This window comes from Puma concolor, chromosome B4 (genome assembly GCF_028749965.1).
Source record: "Puma concolor isolate L17-30 chromosome B4, mPumCon1.1.hap2, whole genome shotgun sequence".
Taxonomy (NCBI): Eukaryota; Metazoa; Chordata; class Mammalia; order Carnivora; family Felidae; genus Puma; species Puma concolor.
In genome coordinates, this window is record NC_141673.1 from 20,688,400 (window position 1) to 20,715,488 (window position 27,089).

General features: G+C 37.7%; 1 protein-coding gene across 5 annotated transcripts in view; it reads right to left on the reverse strand.

Annotated features, from left to right (window-relative positions):
• The window catches only part of ANO4 (anoctamin 4), a 428,017-nt gene that overhangs the window by 81,541 nt on the left and 319,387 nt on the right, over window positions 1-27,089 (reverse strand). For all 5 annotated transcript variants that reach the window (XM_086712549.1, XM_086712550.1, XM_025926582.2 and 2 more), the window contains 5 exons: window positions 16,521-16,576; window positions 14,107-14,228; window positions 10,627-10,761; window positions 9,229-9,325; window positions 4,775-4,835 (listed from right to left, as the gene is read on the reverse strand). In XM_086712549.1, the coding sequence (XP_086568675.1) occupies window positions 4,775-4,835; window positions 9,229-9,325; window positions 10,627-10,761; window positions 14,107-14,228; window positions 16,521-16,576 (471 nt within the window). The remainder of the gene's footprint in view (window positions 1-4,774; window positions 4,836-9,228; window positions 9,326-10,626; window positions 10,762-14,106; window positions 14,229-16,520; window positions 16,577-27,089) is intronic.

Genomic DNA, 27,089 nt, shown 5'->3' on the forward strand with positions numbered 1-27,089 from the left:
TTTTTTATTTATTCTTGGGACAGAGAGAGACAGAGCATGAACGGGGGAGGGGCAGAGAGAGAGGGAGACACAGAATCGGAAACAGGCTCCAGGCTCTGAGCCATCAGCCCAGAGCCCGACGCGGGGCTGGAACCCACGGACCGCGAGATCGTGACCTGGCTGAAGTCGGAGGCTTAACCGACTGCACCACCCAGGTGCCCCTTGACAGAAGCATTTAAAGAATCTTTGAATTTCCATTAAAATAACCACAATCCCGGTATTCTGTTTTGGAGAACACTGAGGACCTTGATTTATTTACTGAGGGCAAATAAATTTTTGGCAATGAAAGTAAAAAGAAAAAAAAGAAAAATGATTTTAAAAAACCCAAAAATGAAGAAAAGAGAAATATAATCTGCTTCCTGACAAGTCTCTGCCAACATCTAGTTCCCTAGTGACTCATTTTCCCCCCTAGGGAGAGAAGCTAATTTAGGCCATAATTGTTCTGTTTCTTCAATCTTTCTGCACAAAAATGAGCACTGAGGAAAGAGCGACACTGTGGTTCAAGCCCAGAGCTGTAGGCTCACAGTGTACCTTGAGGGTCCCCGGGAGGCCCTGCTATCACAAAGGTAGTGGGGTTCTGTAAAGCTTTTTAACCCCACACAAAGGCCCTTCCTTCCCAGCTGCTGCAGAATGATTCTAAATGGAGCCCTATTGTTTCTGTCGTGAACACACAAAGCAAAGGGCAACAAAATAAACACATCAGCCCCATCCTTTACAGGTCTTGTAAACCACTTATATCTATTCTCAGCATCTCTGCATCTAGCAGTTTCCCAAAAATAAAGTGCATTTGTTTTCTTAAATGTAAGTTGTCAGTCATAAAGGATAAGCCTGACACCACTAAGCTGAGCTCCATTAGAAGTGACACACTTTTATGGAACATCACCGTCTCAAAGCAGTATAAATGGGGCTTGGGAGGAGTTTAACAGTCCTTTATCATAAAGTTTATATCTCTGAAGCAGAAGCAAACAGGGCTACAAATAGTACATGATCTAGCAATAGACTGTAGAAGCTAAGAGTGCCCTGTTTAACTCCTGGGTTTGCCACTTTCTAGCTACTACCCCAGTTCCCTCATCTATCACATGAGGATAATAACAGTACCTTCCTCAAATGCTGCTATAAAAATGAACTGAGAGGATACTGTAAAATTCTTAGGATGGTGTTCAGCACATAGGAAACCAACAAGTGTGTGCTATTATTATAGCTGTTATTATTGGCCATTCCAGATTTCTGCGAAAAACATCTACAAAGAAACACCTGGGGTAAGTCATTCTTCTTCTCAAATGATTACATTTCTGGGAACCATCCAATATTTAAGCAGTAAGTTGTCAACTAAGACAAAGCAATTCAGACAATGAATTATTCCAGGCTTGCCTTGCCTGAAGTGGTCCTAAAATGTTCGTTTCTTCCCAAAGGTTATTACAATACATCTATCAGATTCTTACTGGGTACCCTCCAAAGCCCAAGGATTGTCAAATCTCCAATCCACCCACTTGGAACTCAGAAGTTTCTCAGCTTCGTGTTCCAGAAAGCCACCCCCAATCAACTGAAGTTAGTAGGGATAAAATACACATATTTGTTATCACCAGCATAAGGCATTCCAACTTGCAAAGAAGGGATGCAATCCCCTTTATAATGGTGGTACTGTGTGAGGGGTAGAGGAGATGATGACCTCTGCACTTTAGACAAACATTTTAATACCCCAGAACTTTACTTCTCTATAGTCTCAGTGGATAAACCAGGAGAAGAAAACATCATTTCAGTAAAAATTGGTGAAATACTAAAGTAGGTAATGTATATTTACGTATTAATTCTTCCAGAAAATTACTCTCTATGCAGAAGAATTAACTCATTACATAGTAGACTCATGGCCCAAAGCAGAGCAGACCAGTGGATATGCCAGGGACAGATTATAGGTGTGCATGAGGTAATAATCCCTTCAAACCTTCAGGCAGGTAAGGTGCTGAGGGCAGTATTATCCCTGGCCATGAGCAGACTCATTCATGTACATCAGGATGCTGTGCAAATAGTATTTCATATGTGTGCCACAACTGAAAAAGTTTGAGAACTCCTGGTTTAATAAATGAAGACGTTTTGTAAAGTATCCTCATTTGTAACTATGGCATAGCTTAAGCACTGGATGGCTTATTATACTTCCTGATCATGGTTACCAATTCAAGTATATTCTAGAAAAACCAGATATACAATTCTTGATCTAAGAGTTCAGTCCCATAACCAAAATTCTGTTATGATTAGATTCTTTTGTTTGCAAGGGACAGAGATGTACTAAGGGGTAGAACAAATAATGAGGGCTTTTCACAAAGCCCTCCCTGCCAAGGGAGGCAGGAATCCCATGGGGATTAAAAGACTGAGCCTATTCAGAGACTGGATACAGAAGCCAGCAGTTCAAGAGACTTCAGCCATAGGAGATCCTAGGTCTTTACCCTGATACTCCACTAATAACACAGCTTGGCTATATCCTCCCTGTTTCTCTTTGGGGGATTGTCTTGCATTTCCTCCTAGTTGGCTACCAGTTAGCTTCTGGACTCTTTGCTTTCTATCGTTTCCTCTAGCACTTTGCTTTTGCTTATTCCAAGGTTCTGATTTCTCATAACTTCAACATGCTCATAATTCTTCCTACTTCCACCTTATGTTCAATCTCAATTTCCTTCTTCCTCCCTCCCTCCTGACCTTTCTGCACATTTCAGTGTCAATTCCTATAGCTAACTCCCTGTCTCTCTCCACATTTTTCAATCCATATTCTTTAGAATAAGACTGTGGGTGATCTTGCTAGTTCCTCTTTGGACAGAACTTCAGGTCTTCTCCCAGGCCACTTACTAACCTATGGGTTTTGGGTCCAATGCCCACTGACAGAGGGGCTAGAGTCACAGGTTTAAAAATATATCCCTTCAGGGGGCCTGGGTGGCTCAGTTGGTTAAGTGTCTGACTTTGGCTCAGGTCACAATCTCGCAGTTCGTGGGTTCGAGCCCTGTGTCAGGCTCTGTGCGGACAGCTTGGAGCCTGAAGCATGCTTCAGATTCTGTGTTCCCCCCCCCTCTGCCCCCCACCTGCTCTCTCTCTCTTTCAAAAATAAATAAACATTAAAAAATTTAAAAAAAAATATGTCCCTTCAACAGATATGTACTGGGAGAGACAATTTTTTCTTTGAATATCTCTAGGTAGGGAAAACAGAATATATCTAGAACAAGTCTCCTCAAGAGAACAAAACTTTTGTATTTCCAGTTGTCAAAGAGACTATTTAAATACATTCCTTGTCTTATAAAGAAACTGTTTTGATAATTTGCTTCTCTTTCCCTTCTCTTTTCTTTTTCCCATCCATCCATCCATCCATCCATCCATCCATCCATCCATCCATCCATCGAACAAATATGAATCTCTGTCTTCAAAAGAAATGTATGAATCTTCAATCACTATAATGATCCTTGAGGAACATGAACCTACTAAGGGAAATAATGTGTGTATGCAGCTCATTTTAAGTGTCCAAAGAAGGCTAGAAGTCAGTCAAATGTTGTGAAGTTCAAAGGAGGAAGATGACAATTCAGTTAGCCTCTGAAAGATGGAGAAGATCTGATATTCATTCCAGACACAAGGAACAACATGAGCCTAAGTCTTGAGTTAGCAGAGTTTTGTAACATCAAAACTGAGATTCTGGAATTTTAATTTCTAGAAGAAATGCATACAAATTGTGAAAAATTCAAACCAAATTGAAAACATATAGTGTAAAAACCTGTCTTTCATCACTGCTCACTTACCCTTTCCCTTACCCATCACTGCTCACTTAACCTCTCTCCAAAGATAACCACAATTGTTTATTATGAATCTGCCCAGACTCTTCTATACTACCAAATTAAAACTTTATAATGATTTCATGAGAAAGATACGATGAAACTCATTTTACAAAGAAGTAGGTAAAGTACTTTCTTTGGGTTAAGAAAATATTTAAGTGAATGTTCCATCACATCTTGTTATTATGGAGCTGTTGACTTAAACTGATATAGAAGGACTCAATTCAGCTTTATAAGGAGCTCCGTTTATAGGGGGTCTTTTTAACCAGAACTGAAAGAAACCCAGAGGTGGGTACTCATACATTAGCTGGATGAAATGATTCCACTCACAGCAGAAAGTCCGATATATACTTCTGCGAGTACTTAGATCTCACTAGAATTTTTGATATATTACAAGCTTTATTTTTGTCTCCAACAGAAGGTGAATTTTATGTTAATAATGAAATGTTGATGAAAATCTTGAAGATGTAAGAGAAATCAGACATATTTCTTCTCTATAACATTATTTTTTATTTTTATTTATTTTTATTTTTATTTTTATTTTTTTCCAACGTTTTATTTTATTTTTTGGGACAGAGAGAGACAGAGCATGAACGGGCGAGGGGCAGAGAGAGAGGGAGACACAGAATCGGAAACAGGCTCCAGGCTCTGAGCCATCAGCCCAGAGCCCGACGCGGGGCTCGAACTCATGGACTGCGAGATCGTGACCTGGCTGAAGTCGGACGCTTAACCGACTGCGCCACCCAGGCGCCCCTAACATTATTTTTTAAATAAATAAATGAATTATTTATCAGCTTGTGTCTAATAGAATGGCCAACTGAATTTATGCAAGCTTCTTCCTTTCACATCCACAGGACAAAGTCAGATTTCTGAAGGAACATATTATAAAGCATATAAGGGGAACTCAAGTTACATGGATGCAGGACACTTACCCCAGACTGCCATGAAAACAGCAAAGAATACAGTAGCTCCGTTGTCAAAGAGGTGAGTTACCTGGGAACATTATGAATCATAGTTAAACTAGTTTCTCATATACTATATTTCAATTCACATTTGTTTCAATCCTATACAAATAAATGAATTTTGCAGGGTTTCTTTGGGAGATACTCATTTTGGATCATAATCAAGAAGGGAGTTCCTCCAACTGAGAAGTAGTTTGGATATGCAAAAGAGAATCTGTACCCTGTATATGGGTATCATCTAGTTGGAAATTAATTAGCAGCCCCAAGAGTGCTAAGAATTTTCTTTTGTACACCATAAAAACTATTATATGTGCACATATGTATATGGAAAATTTATATTTAAGACCAGAAAGGTGTGATTATTGCTGCTTTAAAGTCTTCTGATTTCTATTTTTAATGCCTCATTTATTCACTTTGGAAACATGGATATTTTGTTTGTGTAGTTTTGGGCAAACATTTTTCTGGGTTGCCCTCTGGATTTTAATATTACAAAGAAGAGAGAGCAGACCATTAACAAAATCCACTTCCACCTTTATTAAAGCCTTGGGTAATCATTGTATTTATCTATTACACACAACACAAACACTTTATCTAGCAAATACTTTATTGCTAGAATAATATATTCTATCACAAATACCACAGCAGAAAGCAAAGATATTTGTCTTGCAAAACTGCTATGCTCATTTCCACCTCCAGGATAAATCACACCAATGTCATGCCAAATTGAAATGATGACTGATACATTCATAAAGCATAACCTTTTTTGGGGTGCTTTATAGCTCTGTATAAAATATAGTTTACTGTTCCTTGGAGAATGCCCCAACTATAAACAGGTCTTTTCCTGTTATATCATATTGTGAAGTATTTCAAAATTTTCCAAAAGTTTATGCTTTCTTTTTTCTTTGAACATAGGCGAGATGAGCAGCATTCAAATACTTAATGTAGACAAAAGGCAAAAGCCATTTTATTCATACACCAGAGGGACTGTTAAGTTGTATATTGCATATTATATAATGCACTGAGAATTAAATCAAACTTGAGAGTTCCAGTTATATGCGGCTGGTCTGTGCTATTAGGGTATTTATAGGGAGTTGGTGGAAGTTGTAGCCTGCACCATCAGTGTAGATTCTGGAATGAATTGTGGTGGTCATTGTTTTTGGCTGCTCACATGATCTTTCCTCCCTTCTCCTGGTAATAGATCTCTCTCATGTAGGTCACTAGGGGGCATGTGGTTGAAACAGAACCAAATAGAGTCCCTCCCGGGGACTGGATGTACAAACATGTGGAGAGAGACATTTTTCGGCTGCAGTTATTTGGGAACATGTGAATCAGGAGGGGTGAGTTAATATCGACTTCTGGTTCCTACTAAAATATGTTAAGATAGACTGATGCCTCCCTCTGCCAAAATCAACCCTGGAGAAGCAAGATAGTAGATTCAGGGAACTAACAAAACACAAAAACAAACAAAGACTCTGAGAAACCCCAGGGGAGATGGAAAGTTGCCTTGAGTTGGCGTGTGTGTGTGTGTGTGTGTGTGTGTGTGTGTGTGTGTGTGTGTAGGTTGTAGTATATGGTGGTATATGGAGACAGTTAGTGGCAGTTCCCAAACAGCGTGGGAGCTCAGCTTGGAGAAATACATAATTTCTACTCCAGCCTCTCCCTCCACAGTCCCTGGACAGTTAGTTTCCCCCATCAAATCACCTGCAACAGGGAGGGCAAGCTGCAGGTGTTGGTTCTTGGGGTAATATAAGGGTGCTCAGAGTTCTGCCTGGTTGAGGAGATGAGGAGGTGCTCCCTGGCCAGCTGTCCTTACGCATTCTCTCCTCAGTCCATTCCTCTTAAACTCCAGGGCTAGTGGATAACAATCAAGGGAGAGTGGCTCCGCCCAATTCTCTTTTGTTCTAGGCAGGCTTAAAAAAGAAACTCTGACCAAAAAGTCCTCTGGAAAAGTGCAGCACATAGTGGTGCCTAGGACACATTGTCCTCTCCTTCTGTAAAATCGCCAGGACTGACAGCTGAGTGCTTGTCCTATGACCGTTACCCAAAGTAGTTGACACCTCCAAGAGACAAACATGCACAGGCCAAAACAATGAAGTATTTGGAGAAGACATCTGCCTCCAAAGAATTCCAAACTAGACAACATACAGGTTCTGAAAGAGACATTCTGTAATGGCAGACCAAGAATTTTTATAAAAATATGCCTAAGGAGATAAAGAAAGGAAGATATAGGCCTTGTGTTGTGACAGTCAGCAGCCACCTTCTTGAGCATGTGATGAGAACTTGTCTGCAAAACGAACATGTAGACAGGTAGCTGAAAAGAGACATCTGGGGGCCTGGAGGCCAAGTTCTGGGCTGTGAGGGCTTTCTTCCCAGACAGTGTGGGCTTCCAGTATCTTTTCCAGTGAAACAAGCCAATAAGTCCTTTCTGCTGACCTTGCGAATGTAAAGGTTGAGAATGAAGCATTCCTGACCAGCAGAACAGCCATTGATTACATTGGATCGGGACTCTGATTTGATCCAATATTCCATGTATCCTCAGTTCTATGAAATCAGTTTGGCATTTCTAATAAGAATTTCTAAAGGAAACTCTATAGAACTTCAGTTATTTCATTCTGTAGTGTTTTAGCTTTCATTTTATTAAGTTTTTAAAGGCAAGACCAAATCTGAAATCCAGAATCTAAACATCTTGTAGCCTCAATATGGCACAATGATATGTTTTCCAGTCAGATAAACCAAGGCCTAGCTACTCACTGCTGTGTGACCATGGAAAAGTAATTTTTACCTGAGTAAAATCAGAGTAATAACATCTACCTTGAAGTTGCTGTAAGAATTAGAAATAAAAATGTAGGTTGCCTAGCTACTTTGATATCTATAGCCTAGCTGTTATTGTAATTATTATTGTTCTTGATCTTATGTTCAGTAGGATAGCTGCTCAACTAGCTCCTATAAAATCTGAACACTCTAAACTGTCCATTATGATCCTTTTAAGGGATTGTCATGGATCTCCTAAAGAGAGAACTTCGCTCCAGTCATATTTTTCCATTTATTTTCCATAGAAAACAAATACTCCCAAGCAACAATAACAACAAAATATTGGTTTCCTGAGACTCCCAAAAGGCAGACTTTTTACACCTGAGTCATTCAAGCTTAATTCATGATCTTTAAACAAATTATACTGCTGACAAACCTCTTTGGGCCTCAACAAATCTATATTTCCCAAGCTCATTCTGTTAAGTTTGTCTCACTTTCTGGGTCTATCTGTATGTTCTCCAAAGACAGGGAGAATATTTTGTGCTTTTTTGGTCCCTTGCAGCATTTAGCCAAATCTTCCTAAAATCACACCTGGCTGCTGTGGTTTGGGCTCCACCCACATGGACTGGCCACCTGCACTACTGATGACATCATGGATGGGCGGGCTCCTGGGCTGTCTATCAAAGGTTCTCGTTAAAAATGAACAAAACCCTGCCATGCCAACAGTATAATTAGATAGATCCGAGCTACAGGGATTGCAGACATTCAATAAAGTCTGCCAACCCTCTTTGTATCTGAAGTCTGGGCAAGTTGACAGGCAGTGGTGTTTGGAAAGTCTTCAGCAGCCCATACTCCAGCTATTGCTTTGCATTAGTGAGACTGACCGTAAGTAAAAAATAAGGAATTCAATGAATGTGTCTAAAGTTTAAATAAAAGCATAACATGGGAAAGGGACATGCAATGATATATAATAGACATAATGATGCTCTGTATTTGTTCTTTTCAAAGCACTTTTCCATATAAGACTATCTTCTTTGGTCTTCAGGACATTCCATGGGGCAGAAAAGGCAGCTATCACTGTGTGCATCTTAGAGATGAAAAAGTTCAGCCTCAAAGAGACTGTCCATGTGCAAGATCAAGGAGGTAAGTAGCTGAACTAGTCTTGAATCTAAAATTTATTTGACAATAATAATGATGAAGGAGGAAAATGACGGTGGCTCTCATTTACCAAGATCTTACCATTTGCCAAGCACATGGCTCAGTATACATTTCAGCTTATTTCTTATAACCATTGTATGAAACAAGCATCATGTTCTCCATTTTACAGATAAGAGAACTGCGGCTCAGAGAATTAGGTAACTTGTTCTTGGACTGACAGGTGGTAAAGAGCAGAGTCAAGATTTGAATCTTTCTCTGACTCTAACAACTGTACTCTTTGCAGTTTGCACACTGAAGCTTCTTGTGATGATAATCAGAGCTAATACATTTGAAATACATATACAGTAAAAAACATATTTGAATTAGAATACCAAGTGATAGAGGTAACTCTCTCCTACAACATAAATTTGAGAATCAAGGTCCAGATATTACAAAGAGAATACAGTTACCCTCTGTTCCTCAGGAAAATGTATGAAAGATTCAATCCACCTAAAATGCTGCAGATGTGAAATTACCTTGGCATAAACACAGCTGTCTGACAGCCTCATGAATGGACAGTATTTATCACACACAGGACACATGATGATATCTGTAGCTTGGCAGACTTCTTTACTGGAAAAGAGAACAGAAAAAGACCACTTTTTAATGACATAAGAGCATGTTTTTCCATCCAATTTCACCAGAATATTCAACCACTAAATAAGACCCAGTAGACCAGATTTTTGTCCTGATTAGATTCCTAGCCTTATCTGTTATTAATGTAAACAAATGCCTGAAGATTTTAGTAATTTGATAAACCTACTTATTTATGAGGCTGTTTCTTGGCTTTAAATATTAATAAGTTAAACTCTGAAAATACATGAAGCAAAACATTGGATGTTATACCCTAAATTACACAAAAGTCATTCACAACATTGCACAGATTTGAAACAGTTTTGTATTGAATTTTAGGAACAACAAGGTACCTAAAAGTGTCTGCCTCAAACTCTATGTGTATGGTAAGTGAAAACTAATAATGGAGTAATAAATAAAAATATGATGCATTAGTTCTGGGGGAAACTACATACCCATTAACAATTTCACCAAAAAGTAAAATATTTTTTTTTTAATTTTTTTTTTCAACGTTTATTTATTTTTGGGACAGAGAGAGACAGAGCATGAACGGGGGAGGGGCAGAGAGAGAGGGAGACACAGAATTGGAAGCAGGCTCCAGGCTCTGAGCCATCAGCCCAGAGCCCGACGCGGGGCTCGAACTCACGGACCGCGAGATCGTGACCTGGCTGAAGTCGGACGCTTAACCGACTGCGCCACCCAGGCGCCCCAAAAAAAGTAAAATATTTTTATAGGCAGGAGAATCAATCCCTTTTACTTTTGTAATCACTTCTAAAAGGCACATTTATTATTTAGGATCACTGTTCAGCCTGGCAATAAACTCTGTACAAATACCTTAAACTATATTATGGTGAGAGAGCTAACAATCCTCAACATCAATCATTCTCAAGGCCCAACAAGTTGGTAAGATGTCTTTCTGGTTTAGGTTTAAAGGGTCCTTACAAAAACACAGAATTCATAAAAAGGGATTGTGAACCTGCCACTTTGCTATATTAGAAGAGAAAAAGTAAAAAGTCAGAAAGAGAGTAACTTTTAGCCAGTGAATGGAAGTGATATTTTCTGTGGATACAGAGTGGCTTATATGCCTACAAATGTAAACCCTGCTTCCCTTGTATATGAAGACTACAGCAGCATGGATAATGGATGGAAGATCTTGTGAACTGAGCCTTTTGATTTCTTTTAGGAGTGACTGAGAAGGAGGTTAGAAGGAAAAGTGGGCCCATGATCTGGGAACATCCCCAAAGTACTACCACCCATCTCTAAATAGAAGCAAAGGTAGGTTCACCCAGAGCTCCCCATACCTGACTTGGCAGTGATCCAGAGTAATGACTCCATACAAAAAGACAAACAATCCAATGAAGGCAGCTGGGAAGAGCATGCCGGTATACCAGCCCAACCAGGCAAAATACAACCCAATCTTCTCTCCAAAGTACCGCCTGTGTAAGACACAACAGCATTTTAACCACTTTACTCATTAAGTTTACTTTGTAGTGTCCTTGCTGATAAACATGCATCTAAGAGAATAGATACTTGACCAAATTAAGGCTCTGGGCTTCAATTTCTTCTCCTATTATTATATATTGGAAATAGAATAAACTCTTCCATAAAGGAACATGATTATACACAAGCTTCTGTAAGAACACAGAGCAAAACCCATGCGCATTCAGGAAGATATGACATTTCTTACTACAGAACCAGGAGAACTTGAAGTGTTGGTGACAACACATCATCTCATCTTTGCCATTTCCAAGCATATGCTTGTTTGTAGCACATGTATTATAATAACGTATATTTTTAAAAACAGGAAACAAAGTTACTGTGAAAAACTTTAAACACCCCTCTCAATATTCTGTAGCCTTATAAGATGTTTACAATGCTAGAATTGCATGATATTATAAAGAAAAGAACTCTAATTACTGAGATTCAACATGAAGGGACACTGAGAGCAACTTTTCCTCTTAAGTGATGATTTTTCACAAGTTTCAACATGCACCTCTAAAAATGTTTTTCAGAGACTAACCAGTCTGCCTAGTGCCCTGCAGTCTGTGAAGTTCAGAGGTATCCAGGGAATTCCTTGTTTGTTTGTTTTTTTTATTTTATTTTCAAACACCATTAATAACATAATTGACATACACTAGAATACAACCCAAACTGTACTTTCTATGCCTCTCAAATGCTACATGCTATTAGTTAGAAGTTCATTATTTTGTTTAAAGTTTATTTTTATTTATTTTTGGAGATAGCAATTGGGGGAGGCACAGAGAGAGAGGGAGACAGAATCCCAAGCAGGCTCCATGCTGTTAGCGCAGACCCTTATGTGAGGCTTGAACTCACAATCCGTGAGATCATGACCTGAGCTGAAATCAAGAGTCAGACACTTAACCAACTGAGCCATCTAAGTACCCCAGAAGTTCATTATTTTTTAGTTTAATATAAGAATATTCTAATTATTTTTTTATTCTCATTCTAAACAAATGTTGTTTACCACCTATTTCCAAATACTGGCTTCTGCTTTCCTCTTAGAATGTCCAATGGTTCCTAAAAGCTCCTAAAAGATGGAATAAAGATTATCCCTTTTATCCTATCTCCCACTGTTTTCCAACAGAAATTTTTCACTCCCTGAAGGCTTCTTTAACATACATTCAAATACACAGATAAATATTCTTTTATTCATTCAACCAATAGAAACTACCTTCCAGGTGGCAAATATTGTGCTATGAACTGAAGATAAAATGATGAACAAAATAAGCATGGTCCCTGCTCTTGTGCAGCTCACAGGCTGATAGAGTAGATATACATCAACCAATTAAAGAAATAAGTTTATAATTAGAACACTGGGAAAAGGGAGTGTTCTCCCTTTCCTTTTGTGGAGTCCTCTCCACAAAAGGAGAGGAACATAATTCCACAAGTATATAAACTAAGACCATGTGATCACCTTAATTAGGGAAGACTTCTCTGAGGAGGTGACTATTAGCTAGGAAGGACTGGGGACAGGATAGAGTATTTCCATCAGAGGAACCATAAGTACAAAGAACCTGTAGCAGAAGGAACCAGGTAAAATAAGGGCAGTGTGCCTGGAACACTGATAACAAGAGGTGGGCTGGTAAGGTAGGTGGAGGCTGGACCTCAGAGGGTCTTGTGAACCATGCTAAATGCACTGATCCTTATCTTGGGAGAAAGGGAAAATCATAAGAGAGTTTTAACATTCGAGGGACATTATCAGATTCACATTCCAAAAATATCACTCTGTCTGCCGGTTAGAGAATGGACTGGAAGGGACCAGAGTGGGAAAAGGAAGACCAAGTGTGGGACAACAGCCATAGTCCAGGTTGTAAGGTGAAGGAGGCAGTATGGTAGAGGAGATACTAGGGTGTGGCCAGATTCAAGAGACATGGAAGAAGCAAAATTTATAGGACAAGAGCTATTTAAGAGATGAGATTTCCTAGATACTCCAAAACTTCATACTACTCAAATCTTGCTTGTGCTTTTCCTCTCCCTTCCTTTTGGGCAATACAAATCCCAATCTCTTCCAGGCTCAGCTCTACAGAGCTTTCCACAGAAGCACCTACCCATATCTATCCTTCCCATTTTTCCAAATTGTTGTAAAACTTATCATAATACATTTTACCTAACTGTGCATAGTCTTGTACTGTTTTCTAGTTGTTTCGAGTATGCAGAGCCTGTTTTTATGAAGGAAACTGAATTTCTTAGACATGGTGGCTTCCAACTGTCTTTGCCAAAGGTATTTAGCATCATACTAGAAACACAATGGGTTTAACACAATGATAAACTGCAAAGTCTTAATCAAAACAATGTCAAGGACAGATATTTTGCCTGAAGTACTTTTCTGTAATTTTTAATCAGTGTATTCCTGTAATATTGGGAGTGAGGCTGGGAAGAGCACTTACTTGTATCCTCCCCACCCCCACTGTTTTAGCATGTATTGAGACTGGTCAAAAGAAAATGATCTCATCTCAGAAAATATTTTCCACTCACCCAGATCATCTGGTTTATTTGTTACTGATACATAGAATAGTACACAATTCGTCAGTGCCCTTGGGTCAATAGGAGTAAATACTTAGTAACAAGGACTCTGGCAGGAAGAATGGCTAATTGCCCAGGGAGACAAAAATATAAAGTGAGTTGTCTTATTATTTCATTTTCCTCTGGGCTCAATTTTTGAGGGCACTAGTCAGAGTAAATCAAATCAAGCTAATCTAGGAAATGAGACATGACTTTCTCTTTTATAAGGAATCCACAAAGTGTGGACTGTTGGTACCCAATGTTAATAATAACCAGTCTGTAAATAAATAATGAGATGTCAGAGAATAATGCTGCCATGAATGCTGAAAGTTGAACATACATAAACAGTTAAAAAAGCATACATTTCCAATGTCATCACAAGTTAAAAGCAGATGTACTGATTTGACTTGCAAAATCAAAACAATCTTTAAAATTTATCAGTTGAAAATTAAAATAACCCTGAAATTTATTACAATGACAGAATCCATATTCCCTACTTACACAGTAACTAATATTCTATTTGTCACTAATATATGTAAGCATCTTTCTGCAGTCCTTATTGATAATTTGTCAATAACAGTCACATGGATGGGCTGCTCCTTATAAAGTCCTGTGGGAGGCCTGGCCAAGTTGCCTTTTTGAGATAAAGCCAGATTTGATCAAGAGCTATGTAATTCAGACTTTTTTCTTGTCCCAGCTGACAGTCTTCCCTAATCATTCTGTGCAAGCTTTATATTTGCAGCTGGTTAAAAACTCACCTTACAAGATCCAAAGGCTGGTATTTATACCACACGCCCCAGGAGGCCCAGCATTCATAGAGCAGATGTCGGTGGTTTTCCGCTCCATGGGTTCTAATGGAGTTTTTACTTCTGTAACTTCCCTGGGATAAAAACACCACTGCCAGTGAGGTAATACTCAAAAAAAGTCATAAGGAAAATCTGACAGTAATACTAGTCTATTATGGCAAGAGTAGTGATAGGGGTCATATAGGAAAGAAATGGATACATATTATTGAAGGCAAAGCAGTTATTGTGGACATAATCTTGTTGATGGTGCTGTGTAGTAAAAAGCACATGCTTGTTAGAATCAGGCAGGTTTGAACTGAGTTCGAACTCAGTTCTGCTATTTTTTAGCTGGAAGACCTTAAATTCTCTGAGCCCTGGATTCCTAATTCATAATGGAACTAAAATATCTGCCTCATTAGATGTCTTTCATGGTTTGAATGAATAAAGTGTCTTGCCCAGAACACATGCCTAAGACTTAGTTCCACTTGTCTCAAGACAGGGTAGTTGGTAAACAGCCATAGCTGTTCCCTTGCCTTGTCCACACAAAACCCTAAAATATAAAATCTGGATATAACCTCAAAATTACAACAATTCAAATATAATTCAACCACTTCATGGAACAAATGACGAGACAAAGGGCCGGGACAGGTGCAGGTTTTTCTGAGTTCAGTTAATGGCAATGCTAGTTTCACAAACAGAAAAAGCATTTTCTGGAAGTGGACTAATTATTAACATTAATCTGAGAAGTTCTTTCTTGTGGAAGGTGAACCAGGCAGAAAGACAAGAAACTCAGGTTCTAGTCTCAGGTCAACAAGCTCACACAGTGACTAGAGGTGGGTTAACCTTTCTCTAAACCGCTATTTAAAATTTTAACATGAAGCTTTGGCAACAATGTCTGCTCTTCCTGCTTTCCTGCCTTTAAAGGTTATTATGAGGTTAAGTAATATAATTAAGCTAAACTGAGAGTAAAGAGTCAAAAGAGCAATTATCTTATTGTTGTTGCTATTACTGATTTGGAAGTTCTCTTCTCATAGAATACAGGGCTTTACCAAGATATGGAAGCCACAAAGACACCTTGAGTTACTCCATGGGGTTTCAAAGCTGCATCTTCTTAGACCTCCTCATACCTGCCACCTACTCGCCTACACAGATACTTCTGCTCCCCTACTATTGTTCACATGGACAAGGGCTTGGCTGTGGGAGAATGCAGTTGTCTTCGAAACCTTTTTGGGGCCATGCCAACTAATAACTACAGGAGGCCACATGATGTTTTCTGGGGAAATCTGTCTTTAGAGTTCAGAATCACCTGTGTGTGGCTCTAGAATACCTCTGGGTCAAAATGTTTGCTTTTGTCATACTGAAAGAATCATTCCTAAAATGTTTCATGGCAGTCTGTAAACAGGGTCTCAGACTAAAGCTTCTAGTTTTCTTAATGAATAAGATTTGTAAAATTCTGTATCACCTTTGTGTGCTTGTAGTATTTAAAACAACAGGGGCAGTACTCTAAGCCAAATAATAAAAGGTATGTTTTGGAAAGACTTGCCATTTATGAACTGTTGGAACAGTTCTCCAAAGTTTATTGGCAAACTGTTAACATCATTGCTAGTATAAGGCTTCTGGAAGTCACTCCCAGGAGTTCCAGCCTGGCTAGTTTGTGAGGTCCTACAAGGCATGGGCTGTGATAGTCATCTTTCTGCTGTGTCACACTGTGACTGGTACAAAGTAGGGGCTCAATACCATGAAGATGAGAACCATCTTTCAACAATCATGAGGATTAAGTCCCTGTAAACCTATGTGTAAAAGAGAATTCTGGGTTAAATAACCCAAAACAGAGTTAAGGGTAATCACAATTACATTTACTAAAATCCTTATAGATGACAAAAACCATGAAGCAAATAAAGAGAATATCAAAATTTATGTAACTTAAATGAGCAATAATATGTACAATACTATTCATTTCCATTCATCACCCTCTGGTTACCAGAGACTTTTCAAAATGGCTCCCCCCTACTCTCGAAGAAATATCTATAAATTTCTTTGTTGCAGAGACTATATATTTCAGCAACATTTTCCCCATGGGTGTGGTGCCTCATGCAAATTTTCAATGCTTCTCTAATTTTATGACTTGGAGTCCCTCAGCGATTCCTCTGAACTCATGCTGAGTGACTCTTGACCCAAGTATTCTTACAATTACATAAAGATACATAAAATAAATCTGTGCTGGGGGAGAGACGTCACAATGCAAGTAGGCCCTCCCTCATTATCCATTGAACAAATTAATTTCACTCTGAACAAATGTCGTATCAGCAAACTCAATTAATGACTATTCCCAGAAGGTGATTTAATAACAAGAAATTGACAGAGGAGGAGGAAAGGCAGGACAATACCTCGTGCAAAGGAAATGCAGCTTCATAGGAGCCATTGGTAAGCAAACGATTCAGACCTAAAATGATAAAAAAGTTCAGTTTGAACTAATACTGAGTTTGAATCCTCACAATGTTCAAGACTAATGTGAGGGTGGTACTTTTTGGAGCAAGCAATCTAGGTTTTCAAAAATGATTTGAACCCAGTTGGGGACTCAGTTTGGAAAGTTTTGCTATGTGCTAGCAAATTGGAATCAAGGGCTGGGAAATCAGATTTTCAGATAGAAACCAAACAGTGACGCATACCTGGCACAGAGACAAGAATGTATTGAGAAAAGTGGATACATTTATCATACCAAAAAATGATTTTCTTCCAGGAGCTCTTTTTATATTTTGATCTAGAAGCTTCAATGTAAATAAATCTAACCCTTCTGCATTGGACTAGTGGTATGACTTTGAAAAAGTTCTCTTGCCCTCAGGCTTTAATTTTCTCATATATAAAATGGGGGAAGGGTGTTAGGTATGTGGATTATTTTAAAAATAGCTTTACTGAGGCATAACTGACATACGACAGATGACAGAGATGTAAAACACACAATCTGAGAAGATTTGACTTACATATGCACACCTGAAACCATCAGCACCAAGATAGCAAATACATCCATTACCCCAAATAACCTAAAGTTTATCATGCCACTTTGGAGCGGCACTCCTCCCTATGCCATCTCCAAGGCAACACTGATCTGCTTTCTGTCATTATTGGTTTGCATTTTCTAGAGTTTTGTATAAATGGAATCATCTAGCATTTACTTTTTGTCTGAATTCTTTCACTCAGGATAATTACTTTGAAATTCACACATGTTGTAGCTCATTTTCATTGTTGAGTATTCCATCATACGGATATATAACTATTTGTTTCAATTTTGTGAAAGAGTTTTTTTAAATTGGTATTATTTCTTGAATGTCTCATAGAATTCATATATAAAATAATCTGGGCCTGCAGGGGTATTTTTGTGAGAAGATTCTAAAGTACAAATTCAATTTCTTTAATACATATGGGGCTAACTAGATTATTTCTTCTTTTTTTAAGCTTATATACATAAGTTTATTTTTTTGTTTTTATTTAAATTCCAGTTAACATATAGTGTTATGTTAGTTTCAGGTGTACAATACAGTGATTCAACATCTCCATACATCAGCTGGTGCTCATCACAAGTGCACTCCTTAATCCCATTTATTTAACCCATCCTCCACCCATCTCCCTTCTGGTAACCATCAGTTTATTCTCTATAGTTAAAAGTCTGTTTCTTGATTTGCCACTCTCACTTTTTGTTCCTTGGCTCATCTGTTTTGTTTCTTAAATACCACATATGAGTGAAATCATATGGTATTTGCCTTTCCCTAAATTATTTTGCTTAGCATAATACTCTTTAGCTCCATTCATGTCATTGCAAATGGTGAGATTTCATTCCTATGGCCGAGTAATATTCCATTGTGTATGTGTACCACATCTTCCTTACCCATTCATCAGCTTGTGGACACTTGGGTTGGTTACTGTAGATAATGCTGCTATAAACATTGGGATGCATGTCTTGTTTTGAGTTAGTATTTTTGTATTTTTTCGATAAATACCTAGCAGTGCAATTGCTGGATAGTAGGGTAGTTCTATTTTTAACTTTTGGGAGAACCTCCATAATGTTTTCCATAGTGGCTGCACCAGTTTGCATTCTCACCAACAGTGTAAGGGGGTTCCCCTTTCTCCACATCTGTGCAATCTACACATTTAATGCAATCCCTATCAAAATACCGACAGAATTTTTCACAGAAATAGAACAAAAAAAATTTGTATGGAACCACAGAAGAATGTAAAGAGCCAAACTAATCTTGAAAAAGAAGAGCAAAGCTGGAGGCATCACAATTTTGGACTTCAAGTTATATTACAAAGCTGTAGCGATCACAACAGTATGGTACTGGCACAAAAACAGACACAAAGATCAATGGAACAGAATAAAACACCCAGAAATGAGCCCACAATTATGGTCAATTAATCTTCAACAAAACAGGGAAGAATATCCAGTGGATAAAAGACAGTCTCTCTAACAAATGGTTTTGGGAAAACTGGACAGCAACATGCAAAAGAATGAAACTGGACCACTTTCTTACACCATACACAAAAATAAATTCAAAATGGATGAAAGACCTAAATGTGAGACAGGAAACCCAAAACTTCTTTGATATCAGCCATACACAGCAACTTCTTTCTAGATATGTCTCCTGAGGCAAGGGAAACAAAAGCAAAAATAAACTACTGGGACCACATCAAAATAAGAAGTTTCTTCACAGTTGAAGGAAACAATCCACCAAACTACAAGGCAACCTATGGAATGGGAGAAGATATATGCAAATGACATATCTGAGATACACATTCCAGAATATATAAAGAACTTACACAACTCAACACCCAAAAAACAAATAACCCGATTTAAAAATGTGCAGAAGACATGAATAGATATTTTTCAAAAGACATCCAGATGGCCGAGAAACACATGAAAAGATGCTCAACATTACTGATCATCAGGAAAAGTGCAAATCAAAACTACAATGCGATATCACCCCACACCTGTCAGAATGGCCAAAATCAACAACACAAGGTTATTTCTTCTTGAATGGGTTTTGATTATTTTCATCTGTCAAGAAATTTGTCCCTTTAAGTTGTCAAATTTATTGACAAAAGATTATTCATAATAAAAGATTATTAAAAATATTCAGAAAATTTTTGGTGAGATCACCTTTCCTATTCCTAGAAATTTAGGAATTTGTGTTTTCTCTCTTTACTACCTGATAAGCCTGGCTAGAAGTTTGCATTAGTGTTCTATCACTGTGTAACAAATTATAAGATATATTGTAGCTAAAAACATTATTATCTCACAGCTTCTTTTAGTCAGAAGTCTGGATATGCTTCACCTAGGTTCTCTGTTTTGGGTCTCACAAAGCCAAAGCAAAGGTTTTGGCTATACTGCATTCTTACCTGGAAGTTCAGCTAGGAAAGGAACCACTTCCAAGCTGCCTTACATGATTGACAGAATTGATTTCCTTGTGGCTACAATATTCATGGCAACTTGCTTGATCAAAACCAGCAAAGGAGAGAGGGAATCTGTGTCACTGCAAGTTTCTGAGCTGGGGACAGGCCTAAACCTGATTAGGTCAGGCCCACCCAGAATGATCTTCCTTTTGATTAAGTCAAAGTCAAACTGATTAAGAACTTTTCCACATCTGGAAGATCTCTTAAGCTTTGTAATGTAACATAATCACAGGAGTGACACAATCACCTTTTCAATATTCTATTGGTTAAATTTAAGCTACAGTTTCTGCTCACACTTAAGGAGAAGGAATTACACAGGGCATGACTCACTGGGAAGTCACCTTGGGTGTATCCACCACAAGGTTTATAAATTTTTTTGTTTATTTTATATTTTTCCCCAAAGAAACAGCTTTTGGTTTCAATGATTTTCTCTATTGTTTTTTCTGTTTTCTATTTCACTGATTTCTTCTCTTTTATTATTTCCTTTCACCTACCTACTTTAATTCCCTTTTCTTTTTGTTTCTTAAGGTGGAAGGGGAGATCATTAATTTGGGCATTTCTTTTCATATATAGCCATATAGTATTATAAATTTCTTCCTAAGTACTGCACACTTTTTCATATGTTGTGTTTTCATTGAATACAACACACTGACTTCTCTTTTGATTTCTTCTTCCACTGATGAGCTATTTAAAAGTGTATTAGTTTTCAATATTTGTAAAATTTCCAGAAATTATCTTATTAACATATAATCTACTTCCTCTGTGGTCAAAAAACATACTCTGTAGGACTTGAATCCCTTTAAATCCATCAATCATGTTTTATTCCCCCCCAAATATGCCAATCTTGGTAATGTTCTAGGTGTACTTGAAAAAAAATACATATTCTGCTGTTGTTGGTAGTGGACTGATCTAAAAGATCAATTAAGTTCACTGGTAATGTTATTCAGGTCTTCTAACTCCTACTGATTTTCTGTCTATTTATTCTATTAATCACTGAGAAAGAAGTATTGGAAATATATGACTATAACTGTGAAGTTGTCTATTTCTCTTTGCATTTCTGTCAGTTTTTGCTTTGTGTCGTTTGAAGCTGTAGGCTTTTAGGATTGTTATGTCCTTCTGATGAACTGACTAAATTCATTTTTATCCCTGGTAATATTCTTTTCTCTGAAATCTATTTTTATCTGGTATCAGTATAGCCTCTTCAGCTTTCTTTTGGTTGGCATGGTATAACTTTTTTGAACCTTTTACTTTTAACCTATTTCTGTCTTTATATTTAAAGTGTGTTTCTTGCAGGCAGCAAAGAATTAGGCCTTGCTTTTTTTTTTACTCAGTGTGTTAACTTCTCGATTTTGGATTAAGCTCTTTAGAGCATTTATGTTCCATGCTCTGCGAATGATGAGGTGTTCCAATAACACTGGAAATCCTTTGTGGTTGTTCTTTCACTGACTTTGGATAGTTTCCTAATACATATCCACTAATCAGTAGTCAGCTAAATACTTGAGGGGGGACCTGCTGCTGATCTTCAGAGTTCTCTCTTGGTGGAACTTTCTACTTTATGGTACTCTGTTCTGTGAACTCTAACTGCCTTGGTCTCCTTGGACTCTCAGCAACATCTTCTCAACTCAGGCAGGCTACCAGGTTCTGCCTGGGTTCTCCTTCCCTAGCCTGCTATCTAGAAACTATGTCAAAGTAGCAAGTGGAGACAATTATGGGGCTCACCTTATTTGTTTTCTGTTTCTCAGGGATCCCTATTCTTGGCTGCCCAACATTTGATGTCTTGAAAATAGTAGTCTCATACTTTTTTTTCTGTTTTCCCTTTGATCGTTTCAGGTGGGGGAGTAAATCTTGTGCCTGTCACTCCTTCTTGGCCATCAGTGGAAGTTGAATGTGTTGACCTTTGAAGTTTCTTTCAGATCAAGAATTATGCTACTTCCTAAAATGTACCTCAGAGAAGTTGACTAGAACAATGTCTCTCAAGTGACTAATAGGGGAATGCTCCCTATGCTTTAGATCCTGATTAGAGTGCATAGGCTTAGCCTCAGTGGGAGATAGAACATACACTGATTCACTTTTTACTGATGGAGGGTCAATCAATGTTCAGGTACTTTTAACCACCGTAACACAGTACTGTGTTTTGAGATGCTTGACATTAACACTAAATGTCTAAGGAAAACATGTGAAGTACAAGTATCTGTATTGCTTTTGTATTTTGTCTAGCAGGCAGGAGGCCCTCAATAAATACCTTTGCAACAAATGAATAAAAATGATTATGTGGAAAACTCTGATTCCCTGGAGTCTCTATTGAGAATTCCACATATCTCAGCAATCAACTTTCAAACATCCCAGATATTAGAAAAAACAGAATTGACAGGGACCTAATAAGAGACTCTGTTGATGACCTCTGTAAGCTTATCATAATTTATCAAAGTCCTGCAAAATGAGAAAACAGTTCCTACTTGAAGTCTGCTACTCCACTAACTTCCCCTTTGAGTACCAATTTTGAAAACACAAGTCAATTTCAAAATTTATTTCATGCACTTATATTGTTAAAAAATCTTAGTTGATCTATTAATTGCTCTATTTTGAAAATGGATTTCAACAGGTTTGATTTTCACAGTTGTAACAAATTCAGAGTGAATCAGGAAAACTTACATAGTGTAGTTTACACTCCAGCAAAATATCCTTATGAATCATGTTTACAAATCAGTATTTTTGTATTATTTTTGGTCACTATTAGCTCATGGAAGATGTCACTTTCAGAAAGAGTTTAGGTAGAAAATAACATTAGATAAACATTATTCTATCAATAAATTAAAATTTCTTCTAATATGTTATTTCTTTTATTTATAAAACCAAAGATGACAATGAAACACTGGGTCAACCTAGCATTTGTAGTTTTACTCCATGTTTTTTAGCATAATGCCTGACTCTGTGTTAATAATTTACTCTCTGATTGGTCATTTCTAAATTAGATACTTCTCCAGGTCATCATTACCAATTTTCAAAGCACTGAACTGATGAATGAATAAAGAGTATGTGAGATATATATGTGTGTACCACATATATACACACACCATACACACACACACACACACACACAATGCACTTTTTCCTCAGTCATAAAGAAGAATGAAATCTTGCTATTTGCAATGACATGGATAGAGTTAGTATTATGCTAAGCAATATAAGTCAGTCAGTCACAGACAAATACCAAGTGATTTCACTCATGTGTGGAAGTTAAGAAACAAAACAAATGAGCAAAGGGGAAAAAAAGAGGGAGGGGAAAACCAAGAAACAGACTCTTAACTATAGAGAACAAATTGATAGTTACCAGATGGGGGGGGGGTGGCAATGGGTGAAACAGGTGATGGGGATTAAGGAGTGCACTTGTGATGAGCACTGGATGTTGGGTTGAAGTGTTGAATCACTGTTGTACCCTTGAAACTATTATTACACACTATGTTAACTAACTGGAATTTAAATAAAAGCTTAAAAGATAAAAAGCATTGGGGTTCTTGAATAGAATTCTCCTTTTAACAAATGAGAAACTTTTACAAAGATCATTTATAACTGGTAACAATACATTTCCCACACTCCTCCAGAATATTTACAAATCACTGTCTCCGTCCTTTGGTCTTCATCTTGACTATTTGTAAAAATAGCTCACATTTTGAGATGCAAAAGTTATTGATGAATGGCCTCATTGTACACAATTTTTTTACTGTCTAAGGATGCTGATGATTAGACATTGTGTTTAAAACATTTTCAATTCAGTTCAAGAAGCACTCATACTACGTGCCAGAGAGTGTGCTAGGCAATGATGATACGAAGATGAATAAGGCAGCGTATTTACAACTAAAGAGCTTACTGTCCAGACTAGCAGTTTTTAGCTACAGTCTCAATACACTAGCATGTTATAATAAATTGTGAGATGTGTTGCAAGTTATAGCACCAATATTAGCGAAGGCACTGTTTTTAAAAATTTGTATTTTATGAAATAATTCAGAATAGCTACTATCATAATCATTTCACTTCTGCTCATTTCTTTCCTAGCATTTTTATGATACAATGTTAACTGAAAAAGTTATGATAAAAGGGAAGTGTAATATATCTTGTTTGTTAAAATTACATGAGCAAATAGGGGATACATATTTAAAAAGTAATTAATATAATATTTATGTTGTTGAGTTTAGCCATTCTGACAGGTGTGAGGTGGTATCCCACTGTGGTTTTGATTTGCATTTCCCTGATAATGAGTGATGGTGAGCATCTTTTCATGTGTCTGCTGGCCATATGTATGTCTTCTTTGGAAAAGAGTCTATTCCTATCTTCTGCCCATTTCTTCACTGGATTATTTGTTTTTTGGGTGATGAGTTTGAGGAGTTCTTTATGGATTTTGGATACTAACCTTTTATCTGATAGGTCATTTGCAAATATCTTCTCCTATTCCATAGGATGCCTTTTAGTTTTGTTGATTGTTTCCTTTGCTATGCAGAAGCTTTTTATTTTGATGAAGTCCCAACAGATCATTTTTGCTTTTGTTTCCTTTGCCTTTGGAGATGTGTCTAGTAAGAAGTTGCTATAGCTGAGGTCAAAGAAGTTGCTGCCTGTATTCTCCCCTAGGATTTTGATAGTTTCTTGCCTCACATTTAGGTTTTTTTAATCTATTTTGAATTTATTTTTGTATATGGTATAAGAAAGTGGTTGATTTCATTCTTATGCATGTTGCTGTCCAGTTTTCCCAACACCATTTGTTGAAGACACGGCCTTTTTTCCATTGGAAATTCTTTCCTGCTTAGTCAAATATGAGTTGACCATATAATTGTGGGTCCATTTCTGAGTTTTCTAATTCTGTTCCATTGATCTGTTTTTGTGTCAGTACCATACTGTCTTGATGACTACAGCTTTATAAAATAGCTTGAAATCTGGAATCATGATGCCTCCAGTTTCGTTCTTTTTTGGGATTGCTTTGGCTATTTGGGGTCTTTTGTGGTTCTATACAAATTTCACAACTGTTTTTTTTTCTACCACTGTGAAAAATGCTGGTGGTATTTTGATGGGGATTGCAGTAGATGTGTAGACTGCTTTGGTTGGTATAGACATTTTAACAATCTTTGTTCTTCCCAGCCATGTGCATGGAATGCATTTCCATTTCTTTGTACCCTCTTCAATTTCTTTCTGTAGTTTTCAGAGTACAGGTCTTTTACCTCTTTGGTTAGGTTTGTTCCTAGGTCTCTTGTTTTTGGTGCAGTTGCAAATGGGATTGATTCCTTGATTTCTTTTTCTGCTGCCTCATTACTGATGTATAGAAATGCAACAGATTTTTGTACATTGATTTTATAACCTGTGATTTTGTTGAATTCATGTATTAGTTCTAGCAATTTTTGGTGGAGTCTTTTGGGTTTTTTACATAGAGTATCATTTTGTTTGCAAATAGTAAAAGCTTGACTTCTTCCTTGCTGATTTAGCTGCCTTTTATTTCTTTTTGTGGTCTCATTGCTGAGGCTAAGACTTCCAGTACTATGTTAAATAGTAATGGTGAGAGTGGACATCCTTGTCTTGTTCCTGACCATAGGGAGAAGACTCTCAGTTTTTCCCCACTGAGGATGAGATTAGCATGGGTCTTTTATATATGGCCTTTATGATGTTGAGGTATGTTCCATCAATCCCTACTTTGTTGAGAGTTTTTATCAAGAATGGATATTGAAAATAAAGAATTCAAGATAATGAAAGAAGAGTTGTACATGGTTGCTTATTAAATAAACATTCCAGAAGTAGTTGCCATAGGAATTCACAGGAAGAAGAAAGAATACCTTCAAGCTGGAATGGTCATGGAGGACTTTATGGAGAGGATGTGTCTCAAGGATGGTTGACTGTTGCAGAAAATATAAAGATGTGCTAACCCACAACCCCACTGAAGTTAATAAAGACCTAAATCAGGTTCAATTTTACGATACCCACCTACATGGACTCTCACTGAACTTATTATTTCAGGTGTTTTCAGATTTGGACTAGATAGCTCTCATTTTCTCTGTATTATATTTTAATTTATGCAGCTTGGGATCAAAGCAGTTTTTGGCAGCTTCACCATACTAATGACTCACTGAGCTTGCATTCAACTAAGCCTCTCAAGTCTGTTCCTCTCATGATGTTGTTGAGCAACATTTCTCCCACACTGTACCAGGGGAGTTGTTTTGCTGAATTCGAGTGTAGGACTTTACATTTACAAACTATTAAATGTCACCTTGTTGGATTTGGCTAAGATTTCCAGATCACTGAGATCTCTTATGCTCTGGACTCCAAAGACAAACATATTTAATGCATCCCTCCAGAGTCCACCCGACCTGAAAGCTTGATGGGCAGGCTGTTTAAGCCATATACCAGGTATCAATTTATTTGCCTCTTAATTCCAAATATATTTTCATTGCCTACTTTGCAATAATGGAGCTGGACCTTGTAAATATTTTTTCTTTACCAGGCTGTACAATGTTAGGCTTTGTCAGTAGAGGGCACTGGAAGGACTCTGGAAGAGTAAGGAGTTTGCCTTCCTGGTACTAGTATTCTCCTCTCAGCAGGCTTCTGCAACACATGGCTTCTACGGCACCAACTTCCTGCAGTGCTTGGTGGCCGGTAGCACATGGTACTGTCCCAAGGGCAGGTATTTCCTTAAACAGTTTCACAGAGCAGTGCTGTTGGTGCAACACCTCCCAATGAATGGCTTCCCTGGAGCCCCTCCAGGCAATTTCTGCCAGCAACTCCAGAACACTGCTCTGCCACCTAGTGAACCACAGCCACACCATTTCCAGCAGAGTCTGAATCACAGCTTTGCTGGGGGGAGTCTTCCCAAAAGTGGTAGATGCTCTTAATATCTGCTATTTCTTTATCCTTTAGAGTTCTCTTTACCCTTTACTAGCCAATCCCTGATTACTCCAATCCTCTGTCATAGTTTTTATATTAAATTTTCCCTATAAAAATTATGTGTGATTTTTGTCTCCTGACTAGATCCTGAGTGATATAGGTCATTATTCAACCTACTGATAAAAAGCTTGTTTGGACAGAAATAAGGACAAAGCCACCCAAATCCTCCTGATAGATGATAATCTGTTTAATAATGTAGAAAATGTGATAAAATAATATGGAAAGGTTCTCATAAAAAAGTCCCAAATATGAATTGTGAATGTCCATTGATAGATGAATGGATACAGATGCGTTGTGCGTTTATATATTTACACACACACACACACACACACACACACACGTGCACACACACACACACACACTAGAATAATACTCAGCCATTAAAAAAGAATGAAATCATGCCATTTGCAACAACATAGATGGATCTAGAGGGTATAATACTAAGTGAAGTCAGAGAAAGACAAAAACCATATGATTTCACTTATATGTAGAATATAAGAAACAAAACAAAGAAATAAAGGAAACAAACCAAATAGTAGACTCTTAATTACAGAAACAACTTAGTAGTTACTGGGTGTGTGTGTGTGTGTGTG